Here is a 23,058-nt window from a genome sequence, read left to right on the forward strand (position 1 = left end):
ATGGTTTTTACTCTTGAGGAGCACTGACACTAGTAATTTTGAAATTGGTATGCCTGTTCCTAAAGAAAAAGTGGGATAGTATTCTGGGATGTAACATTTCATGTATTTCCATCTTCTCAAAACCCCTCTAAACATGGAAAGAAAAACCAGTGCTAACATACAGGTGCTGCTTTTTTCAGACACTGGTACATCACTTAAGGCACCTGTGCTGGCATCTGCCCGCTGCTGCTCACAGATGGAAGACATTAATCATCTGTTTGGTGCTCCCACCTTGTCCATCCAGCTTCAAATATAACTGCAGTGAGCTAGATGAGTCAGCATCTGGTCTTCCAAAAGCTAGTGTAGCACTCCCAAAGCAAAAAAGGAAAGAGTTCACACTTCAGAGGCCTGAATCAATGCCAGAAGTGTATATGTTGCCTCAAGGTTTCACAGACTCCCTAATGATCTTTAGCTCCCTGGATACCAAGGCAAAGACAGATCTGAAAGCTGCAGAAAAACAGGTGGGTGTCATACACAGGACTGAAGCCCCAGGCAATATAAATGGTATTTGTTCACACCACAGATTAACTGCTTTGAAGGATCAAAATGGGTAAGACAGCTACATTCAACATTTAAGAAGATTTTCTCAATAACAAAGCACTAACAATGTGAATAAGTTATACTTTTATTTTTCAGAAACAAAATGACAAGTGGCAACTTGCCTTTGTAAAAGATTAAAGAGTATCAGAGTAATAAGCTATCTCTCACAGAGACAGAAGCCTGAGAAACACTATTATACAGCTCTCAAAGGAAGTCCTATTAAATAAATCTCAAAATAATATACTTTTAACTAAATCAACAAAACAAAACCACAAAAAATTATACTGAACTCATAAAATGGTATATGAATGAAAAACAGAAATCTTTAAATCTAGACACTAGAAGTTCTCTATTAAAATCAAGGAGGCTCAAATCCTAAAACAGAAAAAAGAAATATGTTAAAACACAGTATTTTTTAATAGTCCAATGAGGTTATTGCAGATGTACATTTTAACATTTCATTTGCTCAATATATTTTTTTCTCACTCTTGGAGCACTTCTGTATAATGCAGAGATTACATGAGTGATAATGCAGATATTGGCCTTACTAATGGGCCCTTCAGGTTTTAAGTTTCAAATCTGACTCTGGAATCCCACCTAAATGTTTACATAATAGGCTACAAATAATGAGATTCCTCTTAAAATTACATTTGCTTAATTTTTACACACTATGGGTTAGAAACAATCTACTTTTGAAAGAGACACAATTTACAGTATGAATAATAATAGTTACATGAAACTACATAATCCTTCTCATAAGACAGGAGAAACAATTTCCAAACCAAAAATGCCTAATACAAAATGATACAGTTGACTGGAGCTGGGGTAGGATGGGAGAAAGAGAACAACCATGTAACAGAATGTATGGAAGACCTAGGTTCTAGTTTCACTTTTGCACTAATCAGTTATGTGTCTTAGTCTCAATTTCCTTAGCTCTCGATTTTTTTTCCTGGTTAAGAAGATGTAGATGGATCTCTAAGCTTTATTTTAATTTTAAGGCTCAATTACTTATAGTTTATAAGATTTCGAAAACCTTTTGGACAATCAGTTGAATAAATTCCTTACATCTTGAGGGTGTGTCACTGTTCAATCCCATGACAATAACTACAAGGCATATCCATAATTTTACTGTTAGAAAAGAAAAAATCTACCTAAAGGGCAAAAGTATACTTCATATCCTGTTTCCGTTCTACAAGACAGAAAACAAATGTCTATTCTCTTCCTGGCCTTTAGAAGCAGTCTTTGAGACAGAGTTGACTGAAAACCCAGAACTAGGATAATGGTTAAGACATCTACCCTGTCTTTCTCTCTGCCTGTCTGTGTCTATGAAAGCTGCTAGACAGCTGCTAGACAGTTCAAAGTGAACTATTACATAAAAGCTACCCTTCACCTTACATGATATATAGGATTTCTCTATTACAGAGAATAATTATACCAGGAAATGGTTTTCCTGATATTCTACCAAAATCCTGAGTAAAATTTGCATTATTGGAAGATTGTTAGAATAGACTAATGTATGGTAATTGAGATTTTAAAAGCCTTGTAGTAGCAGAGCTCTAGAAAACCAGAGTTGAACCAGGAAAAAGGATGGTATCTCTGACTTCAGCAGATTTATCACTTATTTAAAGCTGAGGCCAGCCAGGCACAGTGGCTCAAGCCTATAATCCCAGCACTTTGGGAGGCCGAGGCAGGTGGATCACCTGAACAGTTCGAGACTAGCCTGACTAAAATGGCAAAACCCTGTCTCTACTAAAAATACAAGTTACCCGGGCATGGTGGTGTGTGCCTGTAGTCCCAGCTACTGGGGAGGCTGAGGCATGAGAATCGCTTGAACCTGGGAGGCAGACGTTGCAGTGAGCCGAGATCGAGCCACTGCAATCCAGCCTGGGTGGCAGAGCAAGACACAGTCTCCAAAAAAAAAGAATAAAGCTGAGGCCAATTAATAATTCTTATGGGCAGAGCCAAACTTCAGGTTAGAAGAAGGACTTACAGGGAATTCAGGCTTTGGACTCTTATCAGTTATCTATTTTCAGTTTCAGGGAAGGAGAACCAAAGAAGGAAGTTAAAGATTATACTGACCCTTAGAGGGATGGGCAGCAGAAATATCTGCTATATTTAAGTATTTACAGCACATACTTTCATCATAACCATCATATAATAAATGCCTTTTTGCTTTGATGTTACTTTTTTGTGAACTTTCTCCTTTAACCATATGCACTGCAAAGAGTCTGAAGTGGGAACCATAGGAGCCATGAGTGTGGACTAAAATGCTTTTCTTTTTTTTTTTTTTTTTTTTTGAGACGGAGTCTCGCTCTGCCACCCAGGCTGGAGTGCAGTGGCCGGATCTCAGCTCACTGCAAGCTCCGCCTCCTGGGTTTACGCCATTCTCCTGCCTCAGCCTCCCGAGTAGCTGGGACTACAGGCGCCCGCCACCACGCCCGGCTAGTTTTTTGTATTTTTTAGTAGAGATGGGGTTTCACCATGTTAGCCAGGATGGTCTCAATCTCCTGACCTCGTGATCCGCCCGTCTCGGCCTCCCAAAGTGCTGGGATTACAGGCTTGAGCCACCGCGCCCGGCCTAAAATGCTTTTCAAAGGATAGAAGATGCTTCAGGCATAGGGGGACCTGAGAGGTTAATATGGTCTCTTAAAATTTTCTATGGTCCTAAAATTCTCATAATTTTATATGAATAACATACTACTATAAGATATTATATATATATCACTTACTGTTTCTTTTAAAAAATATTTATGGATATAATTGCGTTTTTCTATATGTTTCATTAGTAATACTCAGTCTTGTAAGTCTGGTTCCATAGTAATCTATGATGTAACTACTTCCATCTGAAGGTCCAACAATCTAAAAGAGACAAAATTTCAAAATTATTCATTTTATAGAAGATATTTCACAACACTTTGAGTCTACTTTTCTCAGTTGTTAATAAAAGTATTTCAGAAGTGACAGAAATCCAGCTCTAACCTAAGCAAAAACAGGTAATTTAGTGGCTCATGTAGCTGAAAAGAATACTGGGATAGCTCAAAGGATCAAAAGAAAAGCTGCAGGCACCAAGGACTGAATTCTGTGCTCCCCGAGGCCCTTGGCTTCCCTGCCTCCTTGCTTAGCTCTGCTTGTCTTCATTCTGCAGAGTGGCACTCTAACTAATTGCAAATAGCTCGAGAGTCACATATTCCCAGCTCAGCAGCTCCTAATAAAGAAAGTGAAATTTTCTTCCCCAATGTTTATATACCAATTCCAGGGAAAGACTTTTACTGATCTGCTTGGTTTATATGCCTATTGTGGACAAACCTACTATATCCATGGGAATAGATTTAATGACTGGCCAGGCCAGGCCAGGCCGCCTGTGGGAGATGAGGTAGTATCATTGACAGTCCTGCCAGAACCACCTGAAACGGAAAAGGAAGAGGTAGGAAAAACAACACACGTTCACTACAATCATCTTGTCCACTTAATCACATATGTGACAATCTAGTTAACATAATCTCTATAAATTATCCTCTAAGGTAGCAATCTTCAAACTGTAGCCTTAAAGGTGGACAAAGATTTAACAAGGTGTATGTGGGCCCAGAGGGGAACTCAATCTTGAGATCTTAATTCCCTAAATATTCTTTGTAAAACAAATCTGCCTGATACCATGCTACAGTGGAAGCATCCTGTCAGTTTCCCTTCCCACTTCTCCTCACTGTGGTCATTTCTCCCACTTGTTAATAGTAAAGCATACCTACCAATCCAGGATACCCCGAGTCTTATGATGTACTATTCCCCTGAGGTGTGAAAGCCTCTGAAGTGCCGGTGGGATTGTAAACTAGTTCAACCATTATGGAAAACAGTATGGTGATTCCTCAAGGATCTAGAACTAGATGTACCATATGACCCAGCCATCCCATTACTGGGTATATACCCAAAGGATTATAAATCATGCTGCTATAAAGACACATGCACACGTATGTTTATTGCGGCACTATTCACAATAGCAAAGACTTGGAATCAACCCAAATGTCCATCTGTGACAGACTGGATTAAGAAAATGTGGCACATATACACCACGGAATACTATGCAGCCATAAAAAAGGATGAGTTTGCGTCCTTTGTAGGGACGTGGATGCAGCTGGAAACCATCATTCTTAGCAAACTATCACAAGAACAGAAAACCAAACACCACATGTTCTCACTCTTAGGTGGGAACTGAACAATGAGAACACTTGGACTCGGGAAGGGGAACATCACACACCGGGGCCTATCATGGGAAGGGGGGAGGGGGGAGGGATTGCATTGGGAGTTATACCTGATGTAAATGATGAATTGATGGGTGCTGACGAGTTGATGGGTGCAGCACACCAACATGGCACAAGTATACATATGTAACAAACCTGCACGTTATGCATGTGTACCCTAGAACTTAAAGTATAATAAAAAAAAAAAAAAATTAAAAAAAAAAAAAAAAAGCCTCTGAAGTGCCAAACAAAGGGATAACTCAAAATATTGGATTTAGGGAACGATCCTTTACTCAAAGGTCCAAAAATACATTCTGCCGTATCTGTTCCAAAGATGCATTTCCAATAACATTTTACATCTTTTTGCTTAAAAATGATTTGCAACATGTTTATGCTGTTTTGATCAACTGTGTATCATTATTATAATGACAATCCAAAAAAAATCTCAGAAAATTTTTAAATATTTTAATTTTAATGAATAAGATGATTAGTAGAAAGATTTCTCTCTTTCATTTTTTTTTTTTTTTTTTTTTGATACAGGGTCTCAAGTCACCCAGGCTGGAGTGCTGTGGCATGATCTTGACTCACTACAACCTCCCCATCCTGGGCTCTAGCGATCCTCTCACCTCAGCCTCCCAAGTAGCTGGGACCTCAGGTGTGCACCATCATGCCCAGCTAATTTTGTTTTTGTATTTTTTTTGTAGAGACAGGGTTTCACTATATTGAACAGGCTGGTCTCAAACTCCCAGTACTAGGATAATGGTTAAGAACATCAACTGATCTGCCTGCTTTGGCCTCCCAAAGTGCTGGGATTAGGGCATGAGCCAACGCGCCCAGCCTAGTAGAAAGCTTTTAAACATAAAAATGTGCCGGGCGCGGTGGCTCAAGCCTGTAATCCCAGCACTTTGGGAGGCCGAGACGGGCGGATCACGAGGTCAGGAGTTCGAGACCATCCTGGCTAACACGGTGAAACCCCGTCTCTACTAAAAAATACAAAAAAGCTAGCCAGGCGAGGTGGCTGGCGCCTGTAGTCCCAGCTACTCGGGAGGCTGAGGCAGGAGAATGGCATAAACCCGGGAGGCGGAGCTTGCAGTGAGCTGAGATCCGGCCACTGCACTCCAGCCTGGGTGGCAGAGCAAGACTCCGTCTCAAAAAAAAAAAAAAACATAAAAATGTATTATATTAGGATAAAATTCTGTAGAAGAGGAATAAAAATAAAGGAAGAAAAAAAGCAATGTAAAAATTATAATGGTTAGTGAAGAGTTCACGCACATCTTTTTAAAGTAGGTGATATTTAAAATCCTATATTTATATTATGTTGGAGACATTTCTTTTTTTTTTTTTTTTTTTTTGAGACGGAGTCTCGCTCTGTCGCCCAGGCTGGAGTGCAGTGGCCGGATCTCAGCTCACTGCAAGCTCCGCCTCCCGGGTTCCCGCCATTCTCCTGCCTCAGCCTCCGGAGTAGCTGGGACTACAGGCGCCCGCCACCTCGCCCGGCTAGATTTTTGTATTTTTTAGTAGAGACGGGGTTTCACCGTGTTAGCCAGGATGGTCTCGATCTCCTGACCTCGTGATCCGCCCGTCTCGGCCTCCCAAAGTGCTGGGATTACAGGCTTGAGCCACCGCGCCCGGCCTGTTGGAGACATTTCAAAATTGATGTAACACTTTTATTTAAATATGTAAATATTTGCAGACTAGAAGTTATATCCTTTGCAACTATTTAAACTTATGATAGAAAACTTAAATGTCAATTTAAAAATATATGGAGAGTATGGACTTTGTTTTTAAAATCGAAGGACACTGCTATAAAGCATTCCTCATTTTAAAAATAAATTTGATCTTAAAACTATTCAACAAATATTTAATTCCTATGATATTCCAGGTTCTATGCTAGACATTATACACAGTGAATAAAATACCATCTCTGCCAACAGGGAACTTATTCTAGTGAACTACATGTTAATATTCAAGCAGTACTTACAAAGCACGTATGTGCCACACACCATGTCAGGTGCTGTTATGCACATTGACTTACTTATTAAAGATTAAATTGATTTGGCTTGACACTTTTTTATGAATTTACATAAAAATTAACTGTAATCCCCACACTCTGGGAGGCCAAGGCAGGAAGACTGCTTGAAGCCAGAAGTTTGAGACCAGTGTGGGCAAAAAAGCAAGAAATTTGCCTCTACAAAAAAAAAAATGAAAACAAAATATTAGCCAGGTGCCATGGAGTGCACTTGTAGTCTCAGCTACTCGAGAGGCTAAGGTAGGAGGATTGCCTGAGCCCAAGAGTTCAAGGTTGCAGTGAGCTATGATCACACCACTGCACTCCAGCCTGGGTGACAGAACGCAACCCTATTTAAATAACCACATTAAGTCAGTGTGGTAAAGCACTAAACTGAAAGGAAAACTTGGAAGAGAAAGCTGTCTCTGTCTATAACTAGCTGCAGGATCAAATAGTTTATTCCTTCCTGGATCTCAATTTTTCTTACTGATTATAATGAAGAATAGAATAAGCTGATTGGTACAGTATTTTTAAAGTTTTAATGTCTTCTGTGACTACAAGATTTAGATACAAAGACCTCTGCTTAAGCCACTACAAAGTATCATCAACACACTTTTCTATGAACTATCTGGTCACACAAGAAACTGTTTTATTTACTTTAAAAAAAAAAAAAAAGATCAGCTATAAAGATTTCAACTATTTAGATCCATATTCCCTTGCCAAATTAAAAAAATAAAATAAAATAAAGCCTAAGATAGGGTGTAGTCGCTCATGCCTGTAATCCCAGCACTTTGGGAGGCCAAGGCGGGAGGACTGCTTGAGGCCAGGAGTTCAAGACCAGTCTGGCCAACGTGGCAAAACCCAGTATCTACAAAAAAAAAAAAAAAAAAAAAAAACAAGAATTAGTTGGGCATTGTGGTGCACACCTGTAATCCCAGCTACTACTAGGGAGGCTGAGGCATGAGAATTACTTGAACCCAGGAGGCAGAGGTTTCAGTGAGCTGATATCATACCACTCCACTCCAACCTGGGCAACAGAGTGAGGCTCTATCTCAAAGAAAAAATAAATAAATAATAAAACCTGTTTTAAGCACACATACACATGTATAATGTGCCAATTCTAACATATTTCATTATGAGTATATTATTGTATTATTAATTATAAAATTACATATCTTTTAAAATATCCCATACTGGATGGGAGGTTGAGGCAGGAAGATTGTTTGAACCCAGGAATTTGAGGTTGCAATGAGCTATGATCATGCCACTGCACTCCAGCCTGGGCAACAGAGCAAGACCCTGTCTCTAAAAAAATAAAGTAAAATATCCCAATACTGGGAATTTTTTTACTCAGTAAATATGTCCATGTCCATTTGTTCATAGACAACAGAATATGAAACCTAAAATTATGAGTTTATTTCTCTGCTAAGAAATATCCTGAAGCTGGCTGGGCACAGTGTCTCATGTCCGTAATCCCAGCACTTAGGGAGGCCGAGGCAGGAGGATAGCTTGAGCCCAGGAGTTTGAGACCAGCCTAGGGAACAAAGTGAGATCCTGTCTCTATTTGTAAAAACAAAAATTTAGAACAGGCAAATTCAAAAAGACAAAAAGTATAACAGAGGTTACCAGAAGGTGGGAAGAGAAGGGGAAGGAAGCTATTACTTAAGGGGTACAGTATTTTCGGAGTGATGAAAAAGTTTTAGAAATAGTGGTGACAGTTGTAAAATATTCTGAACATAATTAATGCCACTGAACTGTACACTTAAAGATTAAAGTGGCAATGTTTATGTTATATATATTTTACTGTACAAAAAGCTATTATCTTATTTGTACTTATTAATGTTATAGTATTAATGTTTGCAATTTATAAACTTTTGATTTTGTTGGTGTAAAATGTAATTTGTTGGTATATACTTAGGTGGCATTCTACTATGAATAAAGGGAAAAAAATGTGGTTACCAGTAAGTACTTTATCACCTCAACTTTAGCAATTGATATGACCCCTCATTTAACAGCACTGTCAGTGAAGTCATGCTTCTTAGGTAACTCAAATATTTTATAAATTTCAAACGTAATGAATGAATTAAGAAGTGAAAGAAAAAAAAAGAGCATTTATATCAATCTACGCTTTCTCCATCTAAAAGACTTCTGAGTTCCTCCGTACAAAGAATGCCAACAATAACATCAGCAAGATCAGATCAGCTCCTGCAAACCTACCAATCTGGTGATAAAAGTCAAATGATTCTGCAAGTAAAGGATAATGCAACCTGTATCCATCCCAACTCCCCCAAATAACTAATACTTTCTTAAAAGTCAGACTACATTTTTGTATCCATATTTCACTTCTGTGTGTGATTAATTTTAAGATGATGCTATTAAAACCATCTGATTAGTCACATTTTAATTATCAAAATTCCTACACAGTGCCAGAATTTATGCATTCAGAACACCTGACTTCATTTGATTTAAAGAATTCTTAGTATTAATCATAAATGACCAATATAAACACTATTCTTTAAGAAATGAATAAGAGTCACCATTTACATCTTGAGGAAAACACAGCTTTGGGATTTGTCTCAGAACCAGTTTAAGATATTCTTTGTTTTGAAAATCCTCTTAAAGGCACTAAAAAAAAATCTACCCACAAGGTAAGTGAACTAAGTGAAATCTACCTAATTAAGGTCACATGACAGAGTAAAAGTTACGAAAATTATCGTCACTTCGGTTTTTCAATTTATTTTCCCAATAAATCACACCAAGGTTAAATAATGACACAGGGAGCTATTTGAAGGATTTGGTATCTATAAAATGTCCTCTGTGGCCAGGCACAGTGGCTCACGCCTGTAATCTCAGCACTTTGGGAGGCCGAGGCAGGGGGGTAACGAGGTCAAGAGATCAAGACCATCCTGGCCAACATGGTGAAATCCCGTCTTTACTAAAAATACAAAAATTCAATGGGTGCAGTGGCGCATGCCTGTAGTCCCAGCTACTCAGGAGGCTGAGGCACGAGAATCACTTGAACCCAGGAGGCGGAGGTCGCAGTGAGCCAAGATCGTGCCACTGCACTCCAGCCTGGGCAACAGAGCGACACTCTGTCTCCCTACCCCTCCGCCCAAAAAAAAAAAAAACAACACACACTCCTCTGTGGCTGGCTGCAGTGGCTCACAACTGTAATCCCAGCACCATGGGAGGCCGAGCCAGGCAGATCACCTGAGGTCAGGAGTTTGAGACCAGCCTGGCTAACATGGTGAAACCCCGTCTCTACTAAAAATTAGCTGGGCACGGTTGCGCATGCCTGTAATCCCAGCTACTCAGGAGGCTGAGGCAATAGAATTGCTTGAACCCGTGAGGCAGAGGTTGCAGTGAGCTGAGATTGTGCCACCGCACTCCAGACTGGGCAACAGAGTGAGACTCCATCTCAAAAAAAAAAAAAAGTCCTCTGTTTTTATATATTATTGTCCTACATCTAGCAAACTATCAAGTATACCAGCTTTTCCAGCATTGGTAGTAGATTATGGCAATTATGCTGTTAGTCCTTCTTTTGATCAAAAAGGGATAGGCTATGTCTTTGACCAAACAAACTGGCTCACACAGAGGTGATTCCATAGCCTTGGCCATATTTTGGTCTAAACTGAAAAGCTTAGGCTTTTAAAAATGTTTGTAAAATGTAAAGATTTTTAAAAAGATAAAAATTAAGGAAAGTGTTTATTAGGCCTACAGTCCCCAAGGAAATATTTTATTTTATTATTATTATTATTTTTTTGCTTAGGCAAAAGCACTCTGTTGCTTTGGCTAGAGTGTAGAACTACAATCACAGTTCACTCTGGAACCTTGATCGATCTCTCAGGCTCAAGTGATCCTCCACCCTCAGCCTCCTGAGTAGCTGGAACTACAGGCATGCACCACCACACCTAGCAAATTTTTAAAAAAATTTTTGTGGGTAAAGAGTCTCACTGTGTTGCCCAGGCTGGTCTCAAACTCCTGGGCTCCAGTGATCCTCCCACGTAGGCCTCCCAAATTCTGAGATTATAGGCACTTATCTGGAAATATTTTGTTTCTAAAAATAAATGGAATCTATTATCAGACTATTCTTGGAAAAGATCATAGGTTCCTCTAGGGCAAGGACCCCATGTTATTATACCTAAGTTGGTGCTCACTAAACCAATTTCCAATGACAGCATAATTTATAGTTTATCACATCAACTCTCATTTTTATTCATTACCTCTCAAGTGACACTGTGAAATTTAGGAATTTAGCCCTATTATGTTTTGAATGTTTGTGTCCCTGTAAAATTCCTATGTTGAAGTCTAACCCCAAATGTGTTCATACTAAGAGGCAGGGCCTTTGGAAAGTTATTAAGTCATTAGGGCTCCACCATTCATTAATGGGATTAATGACCTTATCCTTTACACCATGTGGGCACATATAGAAGGCACCATCCATGAAGCAGACAGCCCTTACCAGACACTGAAACTGCTGGTGCCCTGATACTGGACTTCCCAGCCTCCAGAACCATAAGAAATAATTTTCCATTATTTAGAAATAATCTAGTCTAGGCCACACACAGTGGCTAATGCTTGTAATCCCAGCAGTTTGGGAGGCCAAGGTGGGTGGATCATTTGAAGTCAGGAGTTCAAGACCAGCCTGGCCAACATGATGAAACCCCATCTCTACTAAAAATACAAAAATTAGCCAGGCGTGGTGGTAAGCACCTATAATGCCAGCTACTCAGGAGCCTGAGGCATGAGAATCGCTTGAGCCTGGGAGGCAAAGATTGCAGTGAGCCAAGATTGCGCCATGATTGCACGATTGTACTCCAGCCTGGGCAATAGGGCGAGACTCAGTCTCAAAAAAAAAAAGAAATAATACAGTCTAAAGTGTTTTGTTATAGCTGCAAATGAACTAAAACAGGTTCTACAGGAAAACAATTACTTTTTTAAAAACTACCATTTCAGCATCTCATCTTGCTTGTACTCGGCACAAAGCCACACTTTGTATAAGGCATACTGCATACAGTTCCAAATCAGCAAAAATTTTTGAGGGCATACTCTGTTTAACATACTACTGGTACTATAGGAGATTAATAAAAGTCATTTTTCCTCAAAAAATTTATGAGTGAAAAGTCAAATCCATTGTTTAAAAGTTAAAAACTAATACAAAGCAGTATATACAGTATTAGAGTGGCATATAATAAATATCAAATTCATGAAGCATACTTTACCAGTCTGTTAAATGTATTTATAAAATTCATAAATGTTTCAGACATTATGCTACTTTTTTGAATTTCTGCTGCTTATATGGTTACTGGTCCTTTAAGGAAATCCACTCTGTTATATTAATAGGAATGAAAAGCAATTTCTTCCATGATGAACAGAATCTTTAAAAAACTGTGACAAAGAAAGAACCCAGCATACTTCCAATAACTTTCTACATTATAACACTTATTTCCATTTTCCCTCCACACATCCTCATCTTTCTGATTTGTGGCTGTTTGCCTCCACTTAACATAGGAGACTTTCTTTTCCTTTTGTTTTGCAGAATATACATCAGTGATTTTGGTATAATTTAAAATGCCCAGGTCAGGCATGATGGCTCACACTTGTAATCCCAGAACTTTGGGAGGCCAAGGCAGGCAGATCACATGAGGTCAGGAGTTCAAGACCAGCCTGACCAACATGGTGAAACCCTATCTCTACTAAAAATACAAAATTAGCTGGGCATAGTGGTACGTGCCTATAATCCCAGCTACTTGGGAGACTGAGGCAGGAGAATCGCTTGAACCTGGGAGGCAGAGGTTGCAGTGGGCCGAGATCGCACCACTGTACTCCATCCTGGACGACAAGAGCAAAACTCCATCTCAAAAAAAAAAAGAAAAGCCCAGATTGCATGAATGAGGAAAGAGGTTTAAATACAATCAAAAAAAATTCTCATTTTTCTGATAAAAACCTTGTATTGTCTAATGTATCCTTCATGACATGTATAAAAATATAAGGAGGCTGGGGGCAGTGACTCACACCTGTAATCCCAGCACTTTGGGAGGCCAAGGTGGGTGGATCACCTGAGGTCAGGAGTTCGAGACCAGTCTGACCAATGGAGAAACCCCGTCTCTACTAAAAATATAAAATTAGCCAGGCGTAGTGGTGTGTGCCTGTAATCCCAGCTACTTGGGAGGCTGAGGCAGGAGAATCGCTTGAACCTGGGAAGCGGAGGTTGCAGTGAGCCGAGATCGAGCCACTGCACTCCAGCCTGGGCGATGAAGACACCATCTCAAAAAATATATATATATATATTATATGGCATATTATATATATTTATATATTTATAAATATATAATATTTATATATTATATGCCATATTATATATATATGGCATAAAAGAATGAGTGTCTTTAAATCCTCAAAACTACCTTATGAATAACTATATATATGTAGTAGTTATAAACAATAGTTACCCACAGCTGAAGGATGGTATGCTACACATGTATCACTGATTTAGATTTTCTTGACTGTATTCTATGTATTATTTCATGCCATGCATCATCATTCATATTATCTGTATATTTTTAGGAACAAAAAATAGAACTTCCAAAGTTTAATAACACATAGACAAACTCATAAAAGTATTTTCAGTAAATACAGCAACATGTAAAGCTTACTTTAACAATATGGGCATTACACTTTGTATTGTTTCTGTTCAAAGACAAACTATAACTAGACTCTTCAATTTTTGTTATAAACACTGTGAAACAAAGTATGGTATTTTTTATAGGTCTTGAATCCATGCCCGATACATTTATGGGATCACAGTCCAACAGAAACACATTGCTACTCACTGGGAAATAATATTTAATGGCAAAAAAGAAAGAAAGAAAGATGGAAAGACAGAAAGACAAGAACGGCAAGAAAGAAAGAAAGAAAGAAAAAAGAAAGAAAGAAAGAGAGAGAGAGAGAGAGAGGGAGGGAGGGAGGGAGGCAGAGAGAGAAAGAAAGGAAAGAAAGAAAGAAAGGAAGGAAGGAAGGAAGGAAGGAAGGAAGGAAGGAAGTCAGTCAGTCAGTCAGTCAGTCATGGAGAGAATGGGGAAGGAAAGAAAAATTTAAAAAAGAGCCAGGGCCATGCACAATGGCTCATGCCTGTAATCCCAACACTTTGGGAGGCTGAGATGAGAGGATCACTTGAGCCCAGGAATGCTCCTCTAAAACTGATGATGTCAACATCAAATGTGAAATATGTTAAATGACATGAAGAATAAGGCTACCCATCTTATTTGGCTATGCTTGAAATGGATTTATTATAATCTCCCTCGATTTGAAAGCAGTCTAAACTAATCATACCTGTGAAAATGTCTTATTTAGGGAAATTTACTGCAGATGTTTACACACTCTATTTCTTAATGTGATAAACTCCTAATCCCAGATGATCTTTAAGTTAAATAACTAGAGGCCAGGTGCAGTTGCTCATGCTATTTTTACAAATAGCCCTTTGGAAGGCTGAGGTGGGCAGATTGCTTGAGCTCAGGAGACCAGCCTGGGCAGCATGGCAAAACCTTATCTCTTCAGAATATACAAAAATTAGCCAGGTATGGTGGTGCACACCTGTAGTCTCAGTTACTTGGGAGGCTGAGGTGGAAGGATCACTTAAGCCCAGGAGGCAAAGACAGAGGTTGCCAGTGATCTCAGATCACGCCACTGCACTCCAGCCTGTACGACAGAGTGAGACCCTGTCTCAAAGAAAAAAAAAAAAGTATTTATTGTAAAAAGTTCAGGTATAAATGAATCAGAAAGCAGTGGCTGAATCAAATTAGTTCTATAGTTCTATAATTTGATATAACTAAAGCTACAATGCAATAATATCACCAAAGAAAGAACCTAGCATGAAAATATTAACTAAATGGTTCGGTTTCAAAGACACTTTGAACTCTGGGTATCTTAACTCAAAGAATCCCAATAATACATTAAATTCCTTGGATCCTCACTGAAAGTGAGAAACTCATTTCTAAGCATATGTGCACACGTACCTTAGCCTCTTCATGCCTGCATGCCTGTCCCACAGTCAGAGAAGGCAGGATATTTGGTTAGGCATATGTTTACGAGTACAGACAGGAAAATTCCAACTTTAAAACCAAATATTTTCCTTGTTTAATTCTGGTATCTTATTGGTCCATATGCTGCCTCCTCCTCACAGTATGGTATCCCAATCTCCTAGATTGTGACTTTCTTTTAAAGCATAATGATAACATCAAGCAGACAGAATTGAAGAGTGGAAATACTATATGGGAAAGCAGAGCAAAACAGATGATGCTCTAAATGCACACTGACACACTTGCTGAAGATGTTAGGTGCTCCATAAATGCTTGTTGAAATGCTGTTTGTCAACATTTGTTGTGAAAAATTCATCTCTTTCTCTAAGAATCCTCATGAGTTAACCACAATCAGTTCTACATAATTTAACAGAAAACATCTGGTGGCACTTTCAAATGTTATGGACAGCATTTCACAAACCATGCCTGCCCCCAGCCTCACTGCAGCAGGAGAAAATGAGGCTAAGGAGAAAAGCAAGATAAGTTATCAGGAGAGCCCCAAACATGCGTATCATTTGTTTATACATATCTGGTCTACATTCTCAGATTTTCTAAAGAACGCCCCCCCCCCTTTTTTTTTCCTTTTTAGCTTAAGCTAGCTGGATTTCAGTTTCTGTAATTTGCAAACAACACAATACTAGTATAGAGGGCCTGTCCAGTGCAAAAGAAAATCTTGTCTCTGCCTCCACAATGTCCATATGTATAACAGAATCCTATCAATGCTTTTATGGTAATGGACAAGGTGACAGTAACTATGAGGAAAAGAAACGCTCTGAAAAACAACCACAATCCCTCTTGGAGACAACATATATTAAAAAGCTTTTGAGAAGTTATTCAGTAAAGAAACTTCTTTAACTCAGTTGAACTCACATTTACAAATCATATTTGAGCATGGAATCTTTTTAAATGAACTTCTTATGTCTTTGAGAACTACTAACTGGTAGAGCACTAGTACATGAAGACAAATGAAAACAACCATTCATACCTGCTTCCTTGTATACTAATCATTTTAAGTATAACAGGAGATCACAGAACTCAATTTTGAATGTAAAAGTAGTTGACATTCTAGATTGAGAAACTTACCTGCATTGAAATAAGAATGAAATCAATTAGGCTCCCAATTCCACAAAATCCTACAGTGCAAAACTTTAACAAACCTAGAAAAGAAGGTAAAGTCATTTATAATCTGGAAAGTCTTCTAAATATTAACAAACTGTTCCATTTTCCAATAAACCATTATTTTACATATACATAATGCTCTTTATATCAAGAACATAAAAGTAACACTTTAAAAAATCAAGGCCGGGCGCGGTGGCTCAAGCCTGTAATCCCAGCACTTTGGGAGGCCGAGACGGGCGGATCATGAGGTCAGGAGATCGAGACCATCCTGGCTAACACGGTGAAACCCCGTCTCTACTAAAATATACAAAAAATTACGGGCGCGGTGGCTCAAGCCTGTAATCCCAGCACTTTGGGAGGCCGAGACGGGCGGATCACGAGGTCAGGAGATCGAGACCATCCTGGCTAATACGCTGAAACCCCGTCTCTACTAAAAATACAAAAACTAGCCGGGCGAGGTGGCTGGCGCCTGTAGTCCCAGCTACTCGGGAGGCTGAGGCAGGAGAATGGCGTAAACCCAGGAGGCAGAGCTTGCAGTGAGCTGAGATCCGGCCACTGCACTCCAGCCCGGGCGACAGAGCAAGACTCCGTCTCAAAAAAAAAAAAAAAAAAAAAAAAAAAAAAATTAGCCGGGCGAGATGGCGGGCGCCTGTAGTCCCAGCTACTCGGGAGGCTGAGGCGAGAGAATGGCGTAAACCCGGGAGGCGGAGCTTGCAGTGAGCTGAGATCCGGCCACTGCACTCCAGCCTGGGCGACAGAGCGAGACTCCGTCTCAAAAAAAAAAAAAAAAAAAAAAAATCAAATCTTCATCTGAAAATGAGAAGAGTTTAAAGGAACCCTCTACATAGAAATGCCAAAAAATAATGTATTAGTTCCCTTAACAAATAAATATTAGTAACTGAAAAAAAACCTCAATATAATCTAACAAAATTTCTAAGAGAAAAGGCCTAAGGAAATAATCTTTAAATCTCAGTACATCAGTTACAAAACATCTTTTAGTCCTAAAATCCTTAATTACTTATTTAGACTTCATACATTATGTGACCCAAAATTCACTATACATTTGGAGAGTTAAAATATATAAATTGTGATGCCAAAAAAAAAAAAATCAGGAAAAAACACTGCTCTTGTTGTAAAATTGTAAAATTTTATTAGCAATCTAATTACCTTTAATTTATCTTACATATTTCTTTCCTTAAGGATCTCCTGTTTATTAGCTCTCCAGTGAAAATCAACAATTCTGTGCTGATCACTATATATGGCTTTGTCCTTGGTCCCAACCCAAGAGCTCAGATGCTAAAATAGATGATAACAGAGTATCTAATATGGGACATCTACAACAATATAACCCAAAAACAATTGTAAGAGGCGGATTGGGGTGGCCTGTGGGTGGGATGATTAATCTCTTATGAATTTAAACTTGAGTTTCTTACAAGACATCTCATATGAGATATAAAAAGGGTATAAGACAAGACTCTTTGTGAAAATGTAGTTCCATATATCAACTACAAATAGATGCCAGCTAAAAATCCTGTGAGGATGAGATCACCTCCCACAACCTGAGAATACACAAATAAGATTGAACTATGTTGGGACATTAGATGACTTCTTCCCCCACATATAGCAGAATAATGTTGTAAGTACAGAAATAACATGGTGGCAATAAGTTAATAACTATTAAAATACAGAAATAACTAAAAATTTTGCTTTTCGCTTTCCTCAAAACATTTACTTACCTAACATTTTATCTTTGATTACTATCTGTTGCATAGAAGCCCCATTAGGGCAGGGCCTTTTATCTGTTTTCTTTACTTCTGTGTCCTTAGTGCCAACGACATTGCCTGGCACATAGTAAATGCTCAATATTTGTTTAAATTAATAAATATTCTCATATTTCTGCTTCCCAAACACTCCCATCATTCCATCCATTACCTTAATAATAACTCCCTTCGTTTTTTCATTAGTTGCATGGTACTATAGTAGCCCAAAGAAAATTGTCTGCTGAGATTTTATCCACTCAGTGTATTTTCTATTTCCGAAATGTATTCTTCTTCACATAGCATGTTAGTATAAATTTGAGAATGTCATAGTTTTTCTTTCTTCAATTTGTTTATAAAAAAGAATACTGGCCAGGCGCAGTGGCTCATGCCTATAATCCCAGCACTTTGGGAGGCTGAGGCAGGTGGATCCCCTGAGGTCAGGAGTTCAAGACCAGCCTGGCCAACATGGTGAAACCCTGTCTCTACTAAAAATACAAAAATTATCCAGGCATGGTGGCATACGTCTGTGATCCCAGCCACCCAGGAGGCTGAGGCAGGAGAATCGCTTGAACCTGGGAGACAAAGGTTGCAGTGAGCTGAGACTGCACCACCGGACTCCAGCCTGGGCAACAAAGGGAGACCTTGTCTCAAAAAAAAAAAAAAAAAGAGAGAGAGAATATTAAGTATGGTCCCGCTAACGTTATATCTTTAACTGCTAATCCATGAAGAATAGGTAATCACATCAGGGCTTTGGCTTTTATTCTGCCATTTTCAAGATTGTTCTTCCTTTTAGGCCACTTCTTTAGAGAAGTCTTCCCTAACATGCCTGTCTGAAGCAGCATGCCACCCTTTCTCTAACCCATAATCCACTATGCTCGGCTACTTTTTAAAATTTTTTGTAGGGACAGGGTCTCACTATGTTGCCCAGGCTAGTCTTGAACTCCTGGGATAAAGTGATCCTCCTGCCTTGGTATCCCAAAATGCTTGGATTACAAGTCATCACATCTGGCCTAAATTTCTTTTTTTTATTTTTATTTTTATTTTTTTTCTCATACCTCTCAGGGATGAATGAAGGTTTTGATTATAATAACTGTAGTAGCAGAAATAGTGACAACAAAAGTTGTTGCTGGGCTAACATTTATCAAATGTATCTTACCTCGCTTAATTCTTATTGCCCTTCCTATCTGTGTTCATAAAGTATTTTTATATTTTATGAAAATATAAAACCTAAAACAAGGTTAAGATGGCACTATTGGAAACTTCATTACTAAAATCATCCTTTGCCTTAAATTTGTAGAAATAGATAGACCATAGTTAACATCACACGTTTGGAGTAAGATATGCTGTAAGTCACTGTAATGATTAAACCTTCAAGTTTTTTTTTAACACTGATCTGGTAAGTTTAAATGTGTTACTCCAGGAGTTTCTTTCTTTTCTTTCTTTCTTTCCTTCTTTTCCTTTCTCCTTTTTTCCTCCTTCCCTTCCTTCTTTCCTTTGCAGGGTCTCACTATTTCCAAGGGTCTCACTGTGTTGCCCAGGTTGGTCTTGAACTCCTGGCCTCAAGTGATCCTCCTGCCTTGGCCTCCCAAAATGTTGAAATTACAGGTGTGAGTCACCACACCCAGCCTCTTGATTTTTTAAAACAGCTTTATTGAGCTATAAATGACATACATTAAAATGACATACAATGACATCAATGACATACAATGACATACAATGTACGTATTTAAAATGTACTATTTGATAAATCTGACACTTGTAAACACCTGTGAAACAATCCCTATGATAAAAAAAGAACGTTATCTGTCACCCCTAATAGTTTCCTCACGCCCCTTTGTAATTTCTACTTCTTGTCTCTCCTTGCCCCAGTCTTTCCCCAGCAAGCACTTATCTGCTTTCTGTCACTATAAATTTGTTAGTTCCTTAAACTTTTAAATATCATCTCTGATCTGTTCTCTAATTTCCTTAAATGTATTACTCCAGGCGTAGGTAATATTTACCAGTTCCAAAGATATTCTTCCCTTATCTAATATTTTATCTCAGCAGAAACCTCTCATGTTCATTTTTGTGAAGCATCCTTAAGAAGGGGTTTTGTAGCAAAATATCTAGATTTTCTTAAATTTATCATCTTACTCTGTTATGGGTGTTATTACATTACTTTGCCAATAAACATATTTCTATGTCATTGTTTTAAATGGCTGCATAGTATTCTGCTCTGTTATACACTGTACCTTAATTTTTTGAGACAGTTCCTCCCTAGTGAACATTTAGCCTGTTCCTAGCTTTTTTGATATTCATATGACAAATATTTATCAAAGTCTTACTGTCTGTCAAGTTCTGTTCAAGACACCAACTTGCATAAGACAGATAAGGCTTCTGCCCTTTAAGAATGTATATTCGAGGCCAGGCACTGGCTCACGCCTGTAATCCTAACACTTTGGGAGGCCAAGGCAGGCGGATCACCTGAGGTTGGGAGTTTGAGACCAGCCTGACCAACATGGAGAAACCCTGTCTCTACTAAAAATACAAAATTAGCTGGGCACATGCCTATAATTCCAGCTACTCAGGAGGCTGAGGCAGGAGAATCATCTGAACCCAGGAAGTGGAGGTTGCGGCGAGCCGAGATCGCACCATTGCACTCTAGCCTGGGCAACAAGAGCAAAACTCCACTCAAAAAAAAAAAAGAATGTACATTCCAGAGGAAGACTAAAGTGAATGAATAAACAAATCCCTGAGGCTAACAGATTTCTAATTAGCACTATGAAGGAAAAAAAAAAAGCTATATATAAGTAGGACTACTGCTTTTCATAACCATGAAGAAAGATTAAGTAAGTTTAGTTTTAAAATGGGATTTTTTTTTTTCTTTTTTGTGAAAATGGGATGTCACTATGTTGTCTCTGCTGGCCTCAAACTCCTGGCCTCAAGCAATCCCCTCACCTCAGCCTGTTGAGTAGCTGAGTCTATGGGCACACACCACTGCACCCGGCAAAAAACTGAATTTTAGATTTTGTCTATAACTACTTTCATTGCACTCAACATTGTTAAGAATTTTTTTTAAGGCAGTGATCATTTAAAATAAAAATGCCTACATTTCTTAACCTTGGATTCTTAACAGAAATTAAAATTTATTTAAAATATTTATACATTTTAAATTGGCCAGGCACTGTGGCTCTTCCCTGTAATCCCAGCACTTTGGGAGGCTGAGGTGGGAGGACAGCTTGAGCCCATGAGTTCAAGAACAACCTGTGCAACACGGCGAAATCCCATCTCTACAAAAAAATACAACATTAAGTCAGGCGTGGTGGTACATGCCTGTAGTCCCAGCTGCTCGGGCAGAGCTGAGGACGGAGCATACCTTGAGCCCAGGAGGCTGAGGTTGCAGTGAGCCATGATCGCACCACTGCACTCCAGCCTGGGCAACAGAGTGAGACCCTGTCACAAAAAAAAAGAAAAAGAAAAAATATTTTATTGCTTCTGATACCTAAAAGGATAAATTCTGGTATCTAAAGGACCCAACTCCACAGCAAGGTACTCAAAGCATTTTATAATCAGACCATAGACTACCTCTGTAGGCAGTGTCACCTCCTGCATGTTCTTCCTACACGATCAGCTAAATTATCCTCTAATCTCTCAGTGTACACCTATACACTTTACACATGCTGTTCCCTGCCATGCCTTCAACCTCTGTAATCTTTTCATCCTTCAAAACCTAGCTCAAATGTCACCACATCTAAGAACCTCCTTCAGTCAACTGTGTCAGTCCCTTTTCCTTACTCTCACAGCACTTTGTTATGGTTCTGTTATGGCGCTGTACCATAAATTGGCCTACTAACATGTTTATTTTATTTTTAACCAATATACACTGTGACCTTCATCTTTATTTCCATATCACTTAGTTATTTAAATATTGAATGTTTAATTAAATAAACAAATATATATAGTACTTTATGACTTTTACTTAGGAACTTACAACACTGAGTTTTAGTACAGCTATCAGAAATACACCTACCATCAACTCCACAGTGAAGACTTCTCTTTGATCTTTTGTGGGTAGCAACATGGAAGAAATAAGGTTAGCTTTGCTAGCTAGAAGGCAGAGCATTCAAAAACTTTAAATTTGCTCAGTGAAGGGCTACTATACAAGCAGACTATTACAGTAAATAAAGCATGATCTCTGGAGCCAGAAAATTTGAGTTCAAATTGAGGTCACTAGCTGAGTGTCCTTGGGTAAATCTCTTAATCTCGTGACAATTTTCCTATCCATAAAACAAAGATGATAACAACAAATATGTCACAGAATAAAGGAAAGCCTCTAGACTCAGTAAATCCCTTAACCTCTCTGGTGACAGTTTCCCTACCTGTTAAAGAGGATTTAAAGAGGATGATAAACTCAGAGGGTTGTAAGGCTTCAATAAGGGCAGGCATGTGAAAGTACTGTTTAAATAAAAGCTATCGTAAAACGTAAATAGTTTTCATAAGCATTAGTAACTATGGTAAATGTGATTACAGCAAGAAGGAAGATATAGAGAGCGGGGCTAAGGGTGATAGAAGTCAGGCTCCCACTCCAGCTCAAGCTAGTCACCAAAGTTCCAACCCCAACTTGTTCTGAAAGAAGTGCATAGTTTCTTTTTTTTTTTTTTGAGACAGAGTCTTGCTCTGTCACCCAGGCTGGAGTGCAGTGGTGCGATCTCGGCTCACTGCAACCTCCGCCTCCTAGGTTCAAGCAATTCTTCTGCCTCAGCCTCCTGAGTAGCTGGGACTACAGGCGCCTGCCAACACGCCCAGCTAATTTTTTGTATTTTTAGTGGAGACGGGGTTTCACCGTGTTAGCCAGGATGGTCTCGATCTCCTGACCTCGTGATCCACCTGCCTCGGCCTCCCAAAGCGCTGGGATTACAGGCGTGAGCCACTGCGCCCAGCCCAAGTGCATAGTTTCTAATCCCAGGGCAATGGTGAAAGAGATTTGGGCAGAAGGAAATATTTTTTGGAGTGGTAGAGGATGTACATTTGTTCATAAAACATTTACTAAACATCCAGTGTGTGCCCGGCACTAGCAGTGACAGTTCAAGTCTACTATCTTAAGTAAATGCCTACACTATCTTCTGTGTGTTTTCATAAAGGTGAAAACACAGGAAAAGTCAGTATTTCTTACCTAAGCTGAACTGCTGGGCTAATTGATAGCTCTGTACTCACAGAAAAATGTTAACTACTCAACTCCAATTATACAGAACTTATAATAAATACACAGAGATTTAATCTATAAGAACACATACAATTATAAG

General features: G+C 38.9%; 1 protein-coding gene across 3 annotated transcripts in view; it reads right to left on the minus strand.

Annotated features, from left to right (window-relative positions):
• Nucleotides 1-646: 646 nt before the first annotated feature.
• TM2D1 (TM2 domain containing 1) overlaps nucleotides 647-23,058 on the minus strand; it is a 40,850-nt gene continuing 18,438 nt past the window's right edge. The window contains exons 5-8 of one of the 3 annotated variants that reach the window (XR_004440598.1): nucleotides 15,981-16,054; nucleotides 14,413-14,537; nucleotides 3,309-3,438; nucleotides 647-954 (exon numbers count right to left, since the gene is read on the minus strand). Coding sequence is in view for 1 of the 3 variants with exons in the window: in XM_033225087.1 (XP_033080978.1) it covers nucleotides 3,328-3,438; nucleotides 15,981-16,054 (185 nt within the window). In the remaining 2 variants the exon portion in view is untranslated. Of the gene's footprint in view, nucleotides 2,842-3,157; nucleotides 3,439-14,412; nucleotides 14,538-15,980; nucleotides 16,055-23,058 lie in introns of all 3 variants that reach the window. The other 2 variants (XR_004440597.1, XM_033225087.1) reach the window with 2 other exon arrangements.

This window comes from Trachypithecus francoisi, unplaced genomic scaffold (assembly GCF_009764315.1).
Source record: "Trachypithecus francoisi isolate TF-2019V2 unplaced genomic scaffold, Tfra_2.0 Lachesis_group12, whole genome shotgun sequence".
In the NCBI taxonomy this organism is placed as follows: Eukaryota; Metazoa; Chordata; class Mammalia; order Primates; family Cercopithecidae; genus Trachypithecus; species Trachypithecus francoisi.